Source organism: Stegodyphus dumicola, chromosome 2 (assembly GCF_044657685.1).
Source record: "Stegodyphus dumicola isolate Sdum_Otavi_A_Nest chromosome 2, ASM4465768v1".
Lineage (NCBI taxonomy): Eukaryota > Metazoa > Arthropoda > Arachnida > Araneae > Eresidae > Stegodyphus > Stegodyphus dumicola.
The window spans coordinates 554,204-574,091 of NC_140769.1; the positions used below are offsets into that span (position 1 = coordinate 554,204).

General features: G+C 36.2%; 1 protein-coding gene across 1 annotated transcript in view; it reads left to right on the forward strand.

Moving 5' to 3' along the window:
• The first annotated feature begins 4,165 nt into the window (after positions 1–4,165).
• Positions 4,166–19,888, forward strand: part of LOC146998350 (uncharacterized) — a 50,524-nt gene continuing 34,801 nt past the window's right edge. Inside the window, exon 1 of the mRNA XM_085810375.1 lies at positions 4,166–4,328. Coding sequence (XP_085666501.1) covers positions 4,323–4,328 — 6 coding nt within the window. The 5' untranslated portion in view covers positions 4,166–4,322. The remainder of the gene's footprint in view (positions 4,329–19,888) is intronic.

The window sequence follows — 19,888 nt, forward strand, 5'->3', positions numbered from 1 at the left end:
GTCTGTTTATAGAATTAGTTTTTTTTTTGTAAATTTTGATACCCTTTAGATCATAATTGTTCTTCATTTCATAAATTACGGTTTCATATTTTTAATTTTATAATTTCTGCATGTCATCTTACCAGATTTAAAGTGATGATCTATAATCCGGAAAAATCGATAATGCGGAATCGCCGAAGTCCTGACGAGTGCGGATTAACGACTTTTGATTGTATATATCAAATTGAATTAACATTCAGGAGCTAAAAGTTTGAGGGCTAATTTTTTAAAAGCTACTCGTGCTGTTTTTATAAAACTTGTTAGTTACGCATAATTTGAGTTGCAGCATCGAAATATGGAAAAACATTCGCATGTCATTTCAGATAAAAATCCGGTTTTGCGTCAAAATACGTATATTAGAACAATGCTATATATAAATCTAATACATATCCCATGTCGCACTTTCTTATCGCCCTGTGCCATATTCAAAGAAATTAAATAATGAAGAATCTGTATAAATGTATGTATGTTTCTTGCACTGGGGTAAAACAACGGTACCTAGAGACATACAATTTTGAAAAACGTAATGCTCCACCGAATAAGGACATGTGGAAGCCCTAATTTGGAATTTGTTTTATTATCGATTTCATATTTTGTAACACTTCAACGAATTTTTGATTAACAAACTCAACGATTTCAAAGCTACTCATGGCAACACTCCACGGAAGAAAAAAATAATCTCCAACGCGCGAGACTGCGTATCGGAAAATCTAAAGATATGCTCAATTTAAAATTATTTTGCAATACTGTTGAAATGAATTTATAGTTGAATTGCGAAGAACATGGTATTTAATAAATAAAGGTAACTCACAAAACGTTAAAAAAGTCCATTCGGCATCATGTAAAATCTGAAAGCTTTTAGGTTTTATTTTATTATTTTTATTATTAATTTTACAAATATAAATATTGTTACGAAATGTACATTCGCGGTAAGATGGCTTGGCCGCAAAGCATTTTTAGGGTTGCCATAAAATGGCAATGGAAGGCAGGGTTGCCACGTTTGACGAGAAATCGCCTATGTGGCGACAAACCATGGACTGATGGAGAACCTTCTAGAACGAATTCTTACTGGTTTAGCCCAGAATGTTCTCGAACACAAGCAGAAAGCTATATAAACACTGCTGGTCCGCAGTCAGTTAGTGTGTGTGCCTCGTCTAGCGAGCTGATAGTCAGTCATTGAGCGAGTGTCTCGAAGTCTAGCGCCGAGTTGGTCGTCGAGTGCGTCGAGAGAGTCTTTTAGTGCATCGCGAATTAGTGCATCGTCGAGTTTTGTCTTAGACTGTGCTGAGTCGAGAGCTATACTCTTGTGTATCTTCGAGAGCATCGCGTGGAGAGTCTCGAGAGTACGACCAAACAGAGTCGGAAGCTGTACTCTGGTGCTTTGCGGTGAAGCTGTCTCCACCGTTATTGCCTGATAGTGTGAAGGCTGTGTCGCTGAACGTGTCAGCGTGTTTATAACAGTTCGACGACTGTAAAAGTGATTTTGGAGCTATCTGATTAATACTGGTAAATAAAGTGTGTTTCGATACTTCATCAAGTGTCGTCGTTATTCACTCCAAATCTACGAACTCCGTACGAACGTGAAGGAAGAAAATAACCTAGCAACTGGTGTCAGAAGTGGGATAAAACGCAACAATATGTTTCAAAAATAAAATCGCAGATTCTAGCTGTACAGGAAATGGATTTTAATGAATGTGATGGCTACACTGGATACACTGATGCAAATTCGTTTTATTAATATTTCCCATAAAATGCTTATCTTATACTTTAAATCTTCTCGTTCAAAAGTATTCGACCTGTTTCTTGTTTTCTTAGTAAATTATTGATTTGCTTCCACTAGGTAAAAAGAGTCAATAAGCTGAATAATGTTGCTTCGATTACAACTTTTATTTCGGGATATTTCTCCGCCATGACATTTTAACACAAGACCCTGTGTATCCATATGCTTTCAATAAGACTTTGTATGAGACAGCTTTGCTTCCCCCCCCCCCCGCAAAAAAAAAAAAAAAAAAAAAAAAAAAAAGAATTTGAAACGTTTCCGATTTAAAATTTCGTCCAAATTTCCTATGGACAAATACTGGATATAAAAATGTTTTTCTTTTCCGTACAGTGTTACCATTGCTCGCTTCGAAATCGTACAGTTTTTTAATTAAAAATTCGTTAAAGTGTTACAAAATATGAAATCGATAATGGAACAAATTTCAAATTCCAAATTCGGGCTTCCAGATGCCCCTATTCGGGTTTAGACTTACGTTATTCAAAATTGGATGGCTCTAGGTACCGTGTTTTTATCCCAATGTAAGAAATATACATATATTTATGTATATTCATTATTTAATTTCTTTAAATGTAACACAAGGCGATAAATTGGGTGGCAACAATTTGAAAAGTGAGCCGACATTTCAATGCAAAATGCCAAAACGAAATTAATAGCCCTTAAAAATACTGATCCATATAAATGCTGCGTGCGGATTACATTATACGGATAAAAAAAAAGTTTACTGTAAAGGCGCTTATTTTCGCGAGGCTTTAATTTTCGCAAGCCCGTCGTAATCGCGAAAATTAAAGCCTCGCGAAATACTTTTCTTTTCCGCCTCAAATAATAATAAAAAATCAGAAATTTTTCACTCACCCAAAATTTAATGATTTATTGCTGTTACAAGCTTTTTCTTGACAACTTTCTTTCTTATAACTATTTTTTGAATAATATACAACTATATTTCTCGAATAAAAAACAATAAAATTAATACAATACAAGGCAGCTCATTCACTTAGAATACTCTTAATACCAGCTTCTTTGAAGCCATTCAAAATTATCTCATGTTTGGCTTCAATACTGTTAAATACGCGCACAAGCCAAGAAGCGTGAATCGGCTGTAGTCGTAATATTCGCAAATCCATAGATTCTTTTTCCTCTAGAAATTGAAGCTCATTAGAATACCACTCAATAAACTCATTCTTGAGCAAACGCTTAAACTCGCCATTTAGACGGGAGCCGGGGGGGGGCGAAGGCGACGAACTTTTCTGACAAAAGGAAGCTTCTTAAAATGCTTTATGCAAAGGATGTACTTCTGGAGTTTTTCAACATTCTCAACTTTACTTAGGTACTTTTGAAATTTTTCAATTTTGGTTCTGTTCATATAAAATTTGCGAAATTTTCAGCTCGCGAAATCACCGATATATTCATTTTCGAATTTCCACGAAAATAAGGGCCTTTTCAGTATTTTATTTTAAATATTTTAGAATTTTGGGATGTAAAAAAGTAACAAATACTTTATTAAAGAAATCGAAATACGTAAACAAAATTTTGCGCTCATAAACTAGTTATAAAAATAAACTTTAAAACAGGTTGCGTTTTGGTAATATTTTGACATTTTAAATGTACGCGATTTCCTTAAAGTAGTTATCATTTTTTACACGTTAGCACATGCATATATAATCATTTTGCTGAAATATATATTTGTGCAGTTCAGTACCTTAAAATTCTGTTAAGCAAATGCCACTAAACTACGTTCGGCTACACAAAGCAGAACTATACATATTAATTAAATTTTGAACCAAATTACGATCTCGAAATTGAGTCGTGAAAAGTTCAACAACATGCGCGATCCAAGAAATAAAAAACACTTTTTGAGATACCTCGAATTAACTAGTCAACGATTTGCCTGGAAGCCATTTAATTATATTCATATTAAAAACTTCCATTTTCATGTTAATAATAGGATTTGCCTCGTTAAAGATTTAATTTATACGATATCGTCTGCTCTTAACGTATTGCCATTCGACGGAACAGTACAAGCTAGGAGAAAGAAAAATCTCTTCTTTTGTTAACGTGAAGCGATAAAGGATCCAAACTGGGACGAAACTCTTTAAAAAAATAATTAAAAAAAAAGCTCATTTCTTATTTTTCCTAATAAATATTATTCTTCTGGCAACCTCGTTTGCGATTCGAAAAACGAGTTAGCTTCTCTTTACTATTCCAACGCGTGGAATTTTGAAAAGAATAAAAAATAAAATCGAATATCGATATGAGGAAAAAAAATGGGATTCCAAAATAAAGGTCAGTAGGAAAGACGCAGCTTATTGGTGTTGCGACTACCTACAAGATGGCCGCGATATTTAAACCGGAGACCTTGACCGTAACCGAAGACTATGAGGTCAGAAGCTAACTCTTTCCGTCTCTCTGATCGCATGAACAACGTACGATAAACTCTCAATCGTTTGGAGTTGCTTCTTGTGCCAATATTAGCTAACCATAGTTGCAGTTACAGTGGATGTGAAATATGCAGGTAAGTGTTTCTCAAATTTGTTCTCAAATTCTAATCTAATACTGTTAAATTAATTTGAATCTTATATAAATGCAGTGGTAATGAAATATTACTCAAATTTAATTAAATGCGCTAAAAATTTAACGAACAAAAGATCAGTTCCAAATCATTTCACGTTAATTGCATTAATTATTATTATGGGAATTTAGTTTGTAGGGTTTAGCATTATTTTAACTAACATTTATTTTAAGCTATCTTTCCTGTCAAGCCTTTACTTTCCCCTAGAATTGCCAATGCCAGAGTATGTAAATTGTAGTAGAACGCACAGTATATTCAAATTTTAGCAGAAGTAAGTTGAGTTTAAATAGAAGGGAAATAAGTTTGTAGGTGTGCTTCTTGAATCGCGAGCGTGAAGGTTTCTAGGTAGAAATTTAAGAACCGCGCGTTTCGGCCTGTGTGCCTATTTCGGCAGTTCGTTGACTCTTTAACTGCTTAATCAGTAAGTTTGCTGAATCTCAGCTGTATCTTAGAACGTGGTTAAGTTAGTTACGATTTTAGAGCCTCGTAGGTAGTGATCTCGTTATTTATTCATCCTGTCATTTATTTTTAGTTTCACATTTCTGTTTTGTTAAACCGCCGGGTCGGCATAGTTTGTGAGCGTCAAGTGAATGCAGCTGTTATTTCTAAAGTGGAATAAAAAGGGATTTAAACCCTTCTTACGAGTTTGTGTAATTTACAGTTCATAGCAGTTACTACCACGGTTGCTGACAAGTTGGGGCCTCGCAACACTATAAGTTCTTAAAATTTTAGTGAAATTATTAGCGAAAAGCATGCCTTTCTAAGTAGACCGCGTTACGATTACATTTGAAATTGAAACCTCTAATATGTAGTTCACAAATTTATTTGTTACTGCAGCAAGATTTCAGTTTTATACAAATACTAGCGGAAGTATCCGATGCCAGTAAAGTTATATTAAGAGTAATATATCTAACAACAGAGAGAACGATACTGCTGTAATCCTTCTCTAATAACGATGCAAAAAAGTACGATTCGTTACTCATACATTTTTCACGCTGATGCGATATGGAACCAGCATAAAAAATTTCGATAGAAAAATAAACTAATTCTCTCTCCTTATATTAGCAACAATGGCACGCAGTTTTTAATGATGTTCGCCTTTCTAATCTGAATCTCAGCTGTATCTTAGAACGCGGTTAAGTTAGTTACGATTTTAGAGCCGGTCGTAAAAGCTCAAGTTCCATCCAATATTTTACCTATATTCAGTTTTAGTCGATTAAATGCGGCAAAAAAATGCATCATAATTGATCACAAATCAATAACGTAAACAAATGCACAAACAGGCATTTTTCTTTATATATACAGATTTTCTAAAACTGGCAAATTTTTGATTGACAAACTGTACGATTCGAAAGCGAGCAGTTGCAACATTTTCCAAATAAAGCATTTTTATTTCCAACAAGCGAGGCTGTTGCCACTCGGAAAAAATGAGTACGAAAATTAGTGTTTTTAATTAATATCTTGGCTGATTAAAGTCGTGCGAAGTTGGAAATAATGGAAATGACTTCAGATGAATTTTTGGGAATCGGAAATAATTCATTTCATGCTTCGCAATGCTATTTTTATTTCATTGTAAAACTTAGAAATTTTTATTAACAAACTCTACCATCTTAAAGCTAGCAGCGACAACACTTCTCGAAATAAAGCAGATTTTCTTCATCTTCAGCTTGCGAGAGTGTTCCCACTCGGAGCGAAAATTCGCATTTCTAACGTTTTTAAATTAATAACTCAGTGTTTTTATATATATATATATATATAAAGTGGACGTTGAGCTTTTCCAGGACCCAGAAAAGAACTTTGGAAAGTTTGGTGACGATAGCAATAGTAGTGACTGAGTTAACTGCTAACACCGAAATCTAAACTTAAATGGATATTGCATGTGTTTATTTCTTTACAAAATCAATGTATTTATTTTCCTTTTGAGAGCGTTTAAATATTTCTCAAATTTCACGTCGTATTTTATGAAATGCTATTTTATCATTGTATTCGAATTGGCTTTGGTCGACGAAGTCCAAAGAGTTTCAAGAGAAATCATTGTTGCCTCGAAATTAATACAATTGTTAGTATCTTCTTCACTTGTATTTTCACTATATAATGAAATATCTATAGTGTAAGGCAGACATCATGTCAGCTAGGTAATGGAGCCCCTGTTCTCTGGTTAACAGTATGTTTAACAATATCACAAACAGGTTTGCACTACAATTCCTGCTTCGGTGAGCTTAATTTCGATACGCCGTGTTCAAATCTCTCGTTTAAAGTAAGATTATGTTTAAAATGTTAGAGCAACTTTCTTGCACTTAGTACTTCTAGCATTTGCTTTATTAATTTTTAGACCAAAGGGGTATTAATTTCGTTTTGGCATTTTGCATCGATTGACTACAAATGCCGGTTCACTTTTCAAATTGTTGCCACCGAATATTATCGTCCTGTGTTATATTTAAAGAAATTAAATAATGAATAATCCGCATGAATATATATATGTTTCTCGCACTGTGATAAAACAACGGTACCTAGAGCCATCGAATTTTGAATAATGTACGTCTAGACACGAATATGAGCATCTAGAAGCCCGAATTTAATATTTGGAAATATTTTTATTATCGATTTCACATTTTGTAACACTTTAACGAATGTTTGGTTAACAAACTCGACGATTTCAAAGCCAGCCATGGCAACACTGTACGGGAAAAAAATTATAAAAATGAAATTATAAAAATGAATTATAAAAATTATAAAAATGAAAGACTACTATTATAAACAATGGAATCAAATGTGGGAAAATTCAACAATACGAAAGTCTTATTTAAAAAATATTAAAATAAATAGGAAAATGAAAACCTATACAGATATAGATGTGAATCAACTTATCACAGGTCATGGAAGATTTCCACAATATTTAAAGAGATTCCACCTCCAGGGCAACGATAGATGCCTCAAATGCGATCTTATTGGAGATGCGGAACATTTCGTTGAGATATGTACTCTTACCCGAGGGGTGAGGGCAAAATATGGAATAACAGGATTAGATATAACACAAATGAAATATGATAAACTATTGAAATTTTCACAATATGTTATGATAAATAAAAATAAAGGTATTGTGGGCATTGGTAGTTAGGAGAGAATTAAAATTGGATGTTATGAGTTTTTAAAAGAGATTTTAAAAGGCTTGCAACCATTTGAACCTTTTTTTTTTAGTTTTGTTATGTTTCATTTTTCTATCTTTTTTGTTGCTCGGGGCCCGGGCCTGGTTTCGCGGGAGCATTTGATATTTTATGGCTTTAAAAATTAAGAATTGTCTTTTTTTTTTTTTTTTTTTTTTAAAGATTAAGAATTTTAAAATTAAGAATTGTGTTTCTTTTTGGGGCACGGTTGGCTCGGTGGCTGCCTCGTTTTGTGTTAGACGGGCCTTCCCCTTTGTGGCCTTATTGCTGATATCAATCGGCTAGGGGGGTCGGGGCTGCGCCCACAACAACAACAACATATTCCTTATGAATCTATTAAGAACACTTTGACAAAGAAATTATTAGAAAAACGGCAAGAGTTCTGGGTTAATAATTTAAAAGAAAAATGTACTTACAAGTATATCAGAGAAATATATAATAAAAGATGCATTGGTAAATGGTTATTCAAATCGATTCGTTTCTAATCGTGCTCATGTTGCTCCTGCATATTATAACCAATTTTCTATTAAAACTATAAAGTGTTTATGCGATAATACAGATGCAGATGTTGAAGATGTTAATACTTCGTAATAATTTCATGGATCAGGTTTTTACCCGATCTGCAAAAAACTTCTAATTTAATCAAGTTATTTCAATTTGAAAAGACTAAATTAGGACTTATTAAAATCATGAAAGAAATACCTGATTTTGAAGATGTAATTTTTAAAGTCTTTGCTTCTGTAAAATGAATGAGATGGTGCATTATGTTATGTAGCGTATTCGGAAACTAAGTACCGTTTCATTCTAGCGCCGTCGCAGCGCTGTGGTAGGCGTCCCACGCATGCGCACTAGTCTTTCTTGTTCACTGACCTTTCAGTGGTCGCCATTTTGGTTGCTCTATGTTTTGTTTTCAGTTTGCTGTGCACATTCAAAATGTTTAAGACAACTAGTTCTCCCGCTGACTGTGAGATTCATGCCGTGATTATATTTTTGAACGCGAGGAATGTTAAACCGGCCGAAATTTATCGTCAAGTGACAGAAGTTTAAGGTGAATACGCGATAAGTGATGGAATGGTGAGAAAGTGGGTAGGAATGTTTAATGCAGGTCGAACAAATATTCACGCCGAGGCTCGGAGTGGTCGGCCTTCTGTTGTTACCGATGATTTGGTAAGGAAAGTTGATGAAACAATTCATGAGAACAGACGCTTCACAATGACAATTCTTTCAGAGGCATTTCCACAAATTTCACGTACTGTTTTGTTCGAAATTGTGTCTGACCGCTTGAATTATCGCAAACTGTGTTCCCGATGGGTTCCAAAAATGCTCACTGATGTTCACAAAACAAAGCGACTTGGTAGTGCCCTGACATTTCTCACGCGGTACAGTGATGAGGGAGAAAACGTTTTAAACCAAATTGTGACAGGTGATGAAACTTGGGTGTGTCATTTCACACCAGAATCGAAACAACAATCGATGGAGTGGAGACACACTCATTCTCCGAAAAAACAAAAGTTGAAAGTGACAATGTCATCACAAAAAATCATATGCACTGTCCGTTTTGCTTACTGAATTTCTTCCCAGGGGTGAAACCATTAATGAGGCACGATATTGAGAGACTTTAACAAAATTAAGGCGTGCCATTCAAAACGAAGAGGAATGCTCAGTAAAGGAATTGTGTTGCTCCATGACAATGCTCGGCCCCATATTGCTGGTGTCACTCAACCGTTAATTCGACAGTTTCATTGGGAGCAGTTCGATCACCCGCCGTACAGCCCGGACTTGGCGCCGTCCGACTATCACTTGTTCCTGCACATGAAGCGCGAGCTTGGTGGCAAGCGCTTTGGATCTGACGATGACACGAAAAAAGCTGTGGAGTCGTGGTTATCGAAACTGGCGAGAAGTTTCTTTGACGATGGTATACAAAAACTGGTCACACGCTATGACAAGTGTTTGATCATTGGCGGAAACTCTGTTGAAAAATAGTTTAAGACATGTATTTTCATGTAAAAATAAAATTGGATTAAAAAAAAATTGTTTTACTATTTTTTTTTTTTTTTCAATACGGTACTTAGTTTTCGAATACGCCTCGTATTTTTACAAATAATCCTTTGATGATATATTAATTATGTAATATCTCTGTGTGTGTGTGTGTGTGTGTTTGTTCGCTAATAACTCAGTCACCAAACTTCCTACAATTCTTTTCTGGGTTCTGAAAAAGGTCGACGTCCACCTACTTAAAAAAAAGAAAAAAAAAAAAAAATAGAGATATTAATTAAAACAATAATTTTCGCTGTCATTCTTCCGAGTGGCAACAGTCTCGCAAACTCGAGATGAAATCTGCTTTATTTCGAAAAGTTGTTGCCACTGCTCGCTTTCAAATCCTAGAGTTTATAAAATAAAAAATTTCTAAGTTTTACAGTAAAATAAAAATAGCATTATCAAACATTAAATACATTATTCCCGTTTCCAAAATTTCTAAGGAAGCTATTTCGACCATTCCCATCTTTTATCAGCCTAAATATGAATTAAAAACTCTGAAAGCGCTAATTTTCTCACTCATTTTCCCGAGTGGCAACAGTCTCGTACGTTAAGGATAAAAATGCTTTATCACGAAATGTGTTGCCACTGCTCGCTTTCAAATCTTAGAGTTTGTTAATAAATTTGTACGTTTCACAAAATCTACATATACATATAAAAAAGAATGTCAGTCTGTTTGTTTATTCGCGTTATTAATTTCTGATCAATTATGATCCATTTTTTGCCACATTTAATCGACTAAAATTGAATATAGGTGAAATATTGGAAGGAACTTGTGCTTTTACGACCGTTTGATTAGAAAGATGAAAATCATTACATTTTGTACGCAATTAGTGCAGGTATTAAATCGAGAAAGATGTTAAATGAGAGTAGCACTGTTATAACAAGTATTATTTAAAATACAAGTTATAATTTCTGCTATTTTCTTGTAATCCTAAGTAATGATTATACTGAATTTGAGAATTTTACAAGAATTGTAATTAAATTGTATTATCAAGTTCATTTTTGTTGTAATTTTGATTTATTAATAAAGATATTTATTGGTTAAACTAACAGATCTTTCACTCAGAGGCGAATACGCTTAAATAGTAGTTTCAAACCCAATAGGTACGCAGGAGATACGACTCGTCTTACCAAACGTGAACAAACTGTCATTTATTTAATTAAAGCGTAATGCTAACACCGAGTTGAGAGGTTTTAACCTCTTAAACGAGCCTATGACAGGTGAAGAATCGTCACGCTTAGTAACATTAATTGCCAGAACTCACGCAGAGAAAGAGTTGTTTAATGTTTTGACAGCACACCTTCGCAGGTGAGGTCGCTGCTTGATTAATAAATAATTTAATTTAATTTTTTTGAAAGCTTTCAGATTTTACGTTACGCCCAAAGGGCCGTTTCTTTAACGCTTTGCGTGTTACCTTTATTTATTAAATATCATATTCTTCGCACTTAAAATATAAAATTCATTTCAACAGCAGTATCGCAAATTAGAATTTCCGATACACAGTCTCTCGCGCTGAAGATATAAATATATATGTTCCCGTACAGTGGTGCCATTGCTCGGTTTGAAATGCTTTCTCAAATAGTTTCACGCGCTGGAGATAAAAATGTTTTTTTCTGTACAACATTGATATGGCTCGCTTTGAAATCCTTGAGTCTGTTAATCAAAAACTCGTTTTAAAAACAAAAAAGTTTACAAAGTTTACAAAATATTAAAGCGATCATAAACCAAATTCCAAATGCCAAATCTGGGCTTCCAGATGCCCATATTCGCTGAAAGTTTACGTTATTTAAAATCTGATGGCTCTAGGTACCGTCGTTTTATCGCAATGCGAGAAACATACATACATTTATGCAAATTCTTCATTATTTAATATCTTATGGAGACTTCCTATATGTTTTTACCACCAATCCTCGAATTCCATATCACAGATTTATGTTCCTACTGCATTGATATAAATATTAACGAGACATAGTGCACAATAAAAATTAAGCTTTATTTAGGAACTTCGCGCACACTGCCCGACAGCCTGCCTGTTTCGCTCTGCTCGCTACTCGTAAGAAACTTCTCCTTTAGGGTTGCCATACTTATCGGAGGGCGCAAGGCGCGCTCCTTATCGCCATCACCACAGAGTTTCCCCCCAGTTCCTTTAATGGCTATTCAAAGGAACGACATAGGTTATGAAATTATCTCAGAGGATCCGTACTGTCGGGTATTTTTTACATGATTACAAAATTAGAATATAAAATTAGAAAAGATCAAAATGCAATTCAATATATAACAAGGTATTGACACATATAATAAACATGAAATAACAAGAAATATGTTAAGATATGAATTTTAAAAAAGTGTTTTAAATTGTTATGTAAGAAGCAAGTTTCTTAGGGAAGTGAACATGTCTTCCCGATCTGGTGACAGTTTGTGTCTTAGAGAGTTCGTTTGCAGATTTATTCTGCTGAACTGTCTTTAAGTCTTTATTTGTTTTCAGTTCAGGCAAATTAGACTCCGAAAGCAAATAGGCTGGTTTCACACGGTCTATAGACACAGTAGATTTCAGACCGTTAATATCAATTGTGAAAGTTTTGTTCGTTCTAGAAAGGACTTTATGCGGACCTGTATATGGTTGGCACAGAGGTGGCTTTACTCGATCGACACGTAAGTATACATGCGTACACGACTTTAAGGTAGCACTTACGTAACATTTTTCTTGGCAATGTGCAGGTGTTGCTATTGGATTCAATTGTTGCATTCTATGCCGAAGATTCGTGATAAATTGTGTGTCATACGGAGATATCTTAGATGATATCAGTTATCATATCACTAGGCAGCTTGAGAGTTGTGCCGTACACCAGTTCAGCACAAGATGACTGTAGATCTTCCTTTACGGCTGTCCGAATACCAAGCATAACAACTGGTAGTGTTTCAGTCCAGTTATTGGTTTCGTGAGCCTTGAGAGAAGATTTTAAATGTCGATGAAATCGTTCAACAATGCCGTTGGACATTGGATGATAAGCTGTTGTTGTGATTCTGTTCGCACCCAAAATGCGCGTGAATTCTGCAAAAAGTGCGGATCTCATTTGAGAACCTTGGTCTGTTGTTATGATCGATGGGCAGCCAAAACGAGATATCCAACAGTTGAAGATGGCTCTGCAAATGGTTTCCGTTTTCATATCCGGGATGGGAATGGCTTCAGGCCATCTGGAGAATCTATCTATTAGAGTCAAAAGGTACACGTTGCCTTCTGAAGGAGGTAACGGTCCAACGATATCCATATGGATTTCTGAAAAACGTGCATCAGGAAGAGAGAATGTGCCCAGTGGTTCTTTAGTATGCCTAGTAATTTTCGATTTTTGGCAAGATTCACAGGATTTCACCCAATTTTTGATATGACGTTTCATATCGGGCCATACATAACGAGAACAAATAAGCTTCGTAGAAGCTGCAATTCCTGGATGTGACAGATTATGCAGATGATTAAAGATGAGTCTGCGAAAGGAATTCGGAACAAATGGACGAGGAATGTCTGTTGACATGTCACAAAGAATATTACCATCAGAATATTGGCACGGTTTAAATTCCAGTTTCAAAGATGATGTGTTGTTTTTGAGAATGTCTTGTACCTCCGGATCATGCTGTTGAGCTTCCGAAAATTTTTTAAAATCCAAAAATGGAGATTTTGTTATGGAATCAATTTCGATTCTTGAAAGAGCGTCAGCAACGACGTTTTTTGAACCTTGCACATGCCTAATATCAGTAGAGTACTGAGAAATAAAATCTAAATGTCGCAATTGTCGAGGTGAACATTTATGAGGGTTCTGTTTAAAAGCGTATATTAACGGTTTTTGATCCGTATAAATTATAAAATTTCTGCCCTCGAACATGTGTCGGAATTTCTTAATTGCAGAATAAATTGAAAATAATTCCCTATCGTACGCGGACCATTTCTGTTGACTTTTATTGAGTTTCATAGAGAAAAATGCTATAGGTTCCCATGTTTGTTGAGACAACTGCATAAGTGTGCCGCCTATTGCGACGTCTGAGGCATCTACCCAGATGCTTAGCTGGGCTCCGGGAATAGGGTGTCTCAAAAGGGTAGCCTGAGCAATGGCATTTTTGGCAGCAATAAAGGCTTGTTCAGCATTCTCGTTCCAATTTAATTGTGGGGATGAATCCTGAACACGAGAACGAGGTTTCTTTTTATTAATATAGCCTTCTAACAATTTTATTAAAGGAGAAAGAATATGTGCTGCTTTAGGTATGAAACATCTGTAAAAGCTAAACATGCCTAAAAATCGGCGAAGCTGAGTGAGAGTGGTAGGTTGAGGAAAATCTAAAATACATTTGACTTTGTCAGGAAGAGGTTCAATTCCGTTTTCACTAAGGTGAAAACCTAAGAAATCAATAGACGTTTGACCAAAGGTGCATTTTGAAACATTTATGCAAAGTCCATATTCCTGAAGTTTGGAAAATAAAGCTTTCAAATGCCTGCAATGTTCCTCAGAATCTTTAGAGGCTATGAGCAAGTCATCGACGAAAGCGTAAACACCTTCTAAAAAGTCGCGGATGCATTGCATAAGCCGAATTGCATACGGGTACTTTCGAATAAACCGAATGGTGTGCATATGGCGGTTTTGTGGATGTCGGCTGGGTTAATTAGTATTTGATGGTATGCCTTAATCAGGTCGACATGACTAAAAATTTTAGTACCGTGCAATGCAGCAGTAAAATCGGCTAAGCATGGAATAGGGTATTTGTCTTTTATTGTTTGAGCGTTCAATGCTCGATAATCTCCTACAGGTCTCCATTCCAGACTTCCCTTTTTTGGAACCATGTGAAGTGGGGATGCATAATTGCTGCTCGAAGGTCTCAAATGCCCCAATTGCATCATAGTTTGAAATTCTTGTTTTGCTATTTTTAAGCGATCTGGAGCTAACCGACGAGGTTTTGCAACCACAGGTGGACCTTTAGTTATGATATAATGAACGGTGTTATGTTTAACAGGTTGGTTAGAATCTGGTAATCTAGTAACTGAAGGAAATTCTTTTAAAATTTTGTGATATGGTGTATCACTAAATACAGTTTTTACTGAATAAATGCTTGCATTTTTCACGCAACCGACGGTTTTAAATGCGTTTTTAAATCTTTGAGACATTTGTTTCTGAGATCAGGCACCAATTCAAAGAAATGGAGAAAATCTGCTCCAAGAATGGGTGTACTAACATTTGCTATAAGAAAAGTCCATGTAAACTGTCGTCTTAATTTGAAATCCAAAGAAAGTGTTTTTTGACCATAAACATGAATAGTAGAAGAATTAGCAGCGAAAAGTGTTTGTTGGGACGAATTCCGTTTTTGAGAATTATTTGCTGGAAGTAAGGACACGTCAGAGCCGGTATCGACCAAGAATGAAAGGTTTGTTCTACGGTCACGAACGAACAGGCGACGTGAAACTTGAGGCAAAGAATAAGTCGCCTCTATTCTTTGCTGGTTTCGTTTCCCTGCCATGAACAAGGTTTTGTACATTTGTCATCTCTACACTTTTTCCCAAAACGTCTATGATACCAGCAAACAGAATAATCTCTCCTTTTGGATTTGCTTCTTTCCTTATTGCGATCTCCGCGATTTGGCGAGCGACCACGAGAAAGAGAAATGCGATCAATACGTTTCTTTAATTTTTCTATTTGTTTAAATAATTTATCCTCAAGAGACTGATCGACTGTGCGAGAAACGGCACAAGTCCCTGGGGTTGAATTTACTTCTAAAATTCTGTTGGCAATTTCTGCAGCTTTATCTACAGTTAAATTGGAAACTGCTGCCAAAATAGACTGAACAGTCGAAGGCAAATGTTGAAGGAATAATTCTAACATTAAGTTATCAGGAACATTTAAAGATTCTGCTTGACGTTTTATATTTCTAAGCAAATTGGAAGGTTTTCGAGAACCTTATTCTTCTCCAGATAATAATTGGTGAATTTCTTGCTGAGAAGATTCTCCCGAACGATTTATTAACTCAGTTTTAAGCTTTGCATATGGATCAGTAGGGTCTGGTTTCATAAGTAAATCCCGTACTATTGATGCAATATCTGGAGGAAGATGAGCAACTACATAATTATATTTAGTAATGGATTCTGTAATAGGTTTGGGGGTGGCAAGAGCAAAGGTACTTTTACACATAATAAACCATAAAGATGGGTCTGATCGGTTATAAACCGGAATTTGGACGGCATGAACATCAGACATTGTGCAAGGTTTTTAAGCCAAAATAAAAGCAAAAATTTTAACTAAAGAAAATGAAATTAAATGATAAGTAGAAAACGTAATTACAAAATGATCTATAATTACTACTCATCTGTGATCCGGAGGACGAAAACCGATGTAATCCATTACTTCTGGTTTGGAGATCTTGAGTGATGGCTTGTAGTCAAAACCGAAAGTGCTTGAGAACTGTTCATACGATTTAACACAGTCCGGGTTACCATTATGCAGACTTCCTATATGTTTTTACCACAAATCCTCGAATTCCATATCACAGATTTATGTTCCTACTGCATTGATATAAATATTAACGAGACATAGTGCACAATAAAAATTAAGCTTTATTTAGGAACTTCGCGCACACTGCCCGACAGCCTGCCTGTTTCGCTCTGCTCGCTACTCGTAAGAAACTTCTCCTCTAGGGTTGCCATACTTATCGGAGGGCGCAAGGCGCGCTCCTTATCGCCATCACCACAATCTTCAAATATAGTACAAGGCGATAATATTGGGTGGCAACAGTTTGAAAAGTGAAACGGATATTCAAAGTGATTCGACGCAAAATCGCAAAACGAAAACAATAGTCCCTCAAGGACAGAGCTCCTTTGGACTAAAAATAAGGTGTATTCTCAATTGTTTGAGCCACTGTACTTAGGTTAAGAGGGTTTTCGGTGTGGCTGTATCTGAAATTAGAATTCTGAGATCTGCTTTACGATGCGTACAGACGCCATACAAATCGTGTATTTTATAACACTTAATTGGCGACTTGTTTCCCTATTTGGCGATATATCTTTGTCACTTAGCAATTTTCATAACCTATTCTGATATAATTTGTAATCTTTATCTGGTAACTTTACTTGGGTTAATTTTTTCCCTCTAATGCTTTGATCACATTAACCGAGTTTCATTACAATAAGCGGTGCATTTCGCATATTTTCGCACTCAAAGGGGCGTGGACAGGTCGATAATAACATCCAAATGATAGCGTTTAACCGCGATCTTATTAAGCGGCGTATGCAAAATTTGTGTGACGTCAATAGGCAACGAATATGTAAATCTCAGAATTTCAGATAACAGTAGAAGTTTTTTTAACCGGCTGTGGTGAGACCTCGACGACAAGGCGAGACTTTCGGATAAGAAAATTTTCCCGGTTAATGAACATACAGAGGGTGTTCACACATTTTAGCAACGATTTTGCAAAGATTTATACAGTGTGTCCCGTAAATGTTGCGACAAACTTCTGGAGGACCATGCCCAGAACCGTCACTGTACGCCGCAGGCTGCAGGGGGTGCTGTACAAGTGAATGCTAGTGGAAAGTGAGGATTTCCTCATTCGAGCGGTAGGAACCATACGAAGGGCATGGAACGCACCATGCCCAGAAACGTCACTGTACGCCGCAGGCTGCAGGGAGTGCTGTACAAGTGAATGCTAGTGGAAAGTGAGGATTTCCTCATTCGAGCGGTAGGAACCATACGAAGGGCATGGAACGCACCATGCCCAGAAACGTCACTGTACGCCGCAGGGGGTGCTGTACAAGTGAATGCTAATGGAAAGTGAGGATTGTCTCATTCGAGCGGTAGGAACCATACGAAGGGCATGGAACGCTATACGAAACGGGAGCTTGCACACATGCACTTAGTGTATGAAATAGCTGAGGGTAATGGACGAACCGCTGCACGCATTTATGGAGAACGCTTCTCCGACAGACATCAACCACACCAGGTTTGTTTGCACGCCTGCATCAAAATTTATGCGACTACGGGTCATTAACACGTTGAGGGCTGCAGTGAACTTTCTGTGTGGCTGGCGTCGGTCCCTGGGGTTTGGTTTGGTTTATTCAATTACGGCAAAACACACTAGGGCTATCTGCCTAATGGAAGGGATGCCTTCGTGGAGGACTTTCTAAGGGAAACTGGCTGGTATACACGTTGCACATGAGGAAAACCACGAAAACGCCCATGAAGCCAGCCCGTTCGCGTGATTCGAACCACGGACCGAACTACCAGCGGTCCCTGGGGACCGGCACTGGAATTTTCGTTTAGCTGGCGTCGGTCCTCGGGACCGACAGTATTAAAGTTAAAAAATAAATATCGTCTCAATGAAATGTGATCAAATTTAGTCTTAATTAAATGTATTGAAACATTCTAAACAAAAATACGGCTTCGCTTTACGGCCTATCTCGCTGCTGGCTGAACGGAAAGGACAGCAAATTCTGCGCCGCGCTCAATGTGTTAAGAAGTGGACTCATTTTTGGATGTTTGTAACCATTTGGACAGATCATTCCGGCATCGACGGATTAGACGTGACGGACCAGCTCTCTGGCCTCACCCGTTCACCGGATTTACCAACCCTTGATTTCTTTCTGTGGGAAGCCATCAAAAGTGTCGTGTTTCACGATCCTGTCGTGCCTGAAATGGATCTCGTGGCAAGGTTCGCCTACGCAGCTGCTACAATCAAAGAAACTCCCGATGTGTTTGAACATGTCCAGCAGTCAGTGGTCGGTCGGTGTCGAACATGTTTGGCGTCTGATGGTGCCAACTTCGAGCATCTATTGTAACATTCAAGTTGTCGGACGCCATTTGTATTCATGTTCAATAAATGCTTCAAATTAATCACTCTTGCTTCTTTTCCCATCTTCTACTTTTGCTACAACTTATCCCCCAACATTCCCGGGCATGGTTTCCTGTGCAATTCATAATCCTTATAATGTGCCCTAACTCTCCCAGAAGTTTGTCGCAACATTTACGGGACGCGTAATGGCAAACCGCACATTGAGTTGATCAATGTTAACGAATTTCGCATCCTGCGCATGCTCAGTGGTTTACCGTTGGAGTGAGAGGAAATAAATACTGGCGACTAAGGGGGGGGGGCATAAGCAATCCTAAACAAGCCTGCCCGTCATGTAGATCTTAACAACTGTTTACAATTTCAATACTACCGAAATTTGTTTGTGCTTAATGCATTTGCTTCTGTTTAATTCATTTTCGTTTATTTTGTTCATAAACGTTATGTTTAATATCGGTTATTTATAATAGTTTCCTTGACTTTAATTCAGTAATTTAAAGTGAATTTATTCTTTAATTTGTTAAAGTATATACGAATGGAACGTATGGTAAATACGCAATTGCTTTTATTCCTCAGAAGTAAAATTTCATATCATAATATTAGATTCATAGTAATATTAACATTCATAATAGTAATATTATGATATGGTTCATAGTAATATTAATATTCATAATAGTAATATAATATTAATATTATAATAGTAATTAAATAGTATTATAGTTATTAAATAGTATTAATGGTAATATTAATTAAATAGTAATTATGATATGATTCATAGTAATAGTAATATTATGATATGATATATTATATTCATATTATAATATAAATATAATAATTCAGCTGATATATCTTGTAATGTTCCCTGTTTAGTAATCATTCTTAAAAGAAAATTTCGTAATTTACAATCAATATTTACACTCTAAGTAATGAAGCACCTTACAACATAAGAAGTTTGAAAATCTCGAACTGTTTATGCCCAAATAACAGAATATCAACCACACACCGTATTTATCTTCTTTTAAAATTGTACCAAAGTCGTAATTGCGAAAAATGCTCTTCTGGGCATGCGCAGTATGCGAAATTATTTATTTAACATTGATCAACTGGATGCGCAGTTTGCCATTACGCTTATGGGACACCCTGTATATAAGCAAACCTTAGAATTTTATTTTCTAATATGTTCAATCTCATATCCCTTTTGTTGAACTATCATATTACATCTTGATTTTTAAGTCCTTTTCTTGAAACATCCAGTTGATCTTATTCTACTCCTCCTTCACAATCTTCCAGAGTCCATCCAATGTTTTGGGATGCCGCTTTTAAAGACCTTGTTTTAAAATTCCAGATGCACACTAATCCATAGGAGAGACCATCGGGGACTTGAGTGGGATGCTTTTAAAGGAAATAGCCTCAATCCCGGTTTCATTTCTCATTTTTTTTTCAAAAAAGAGAGCGGTATATTTATAGGTATGGCTCGGAGTCTTATT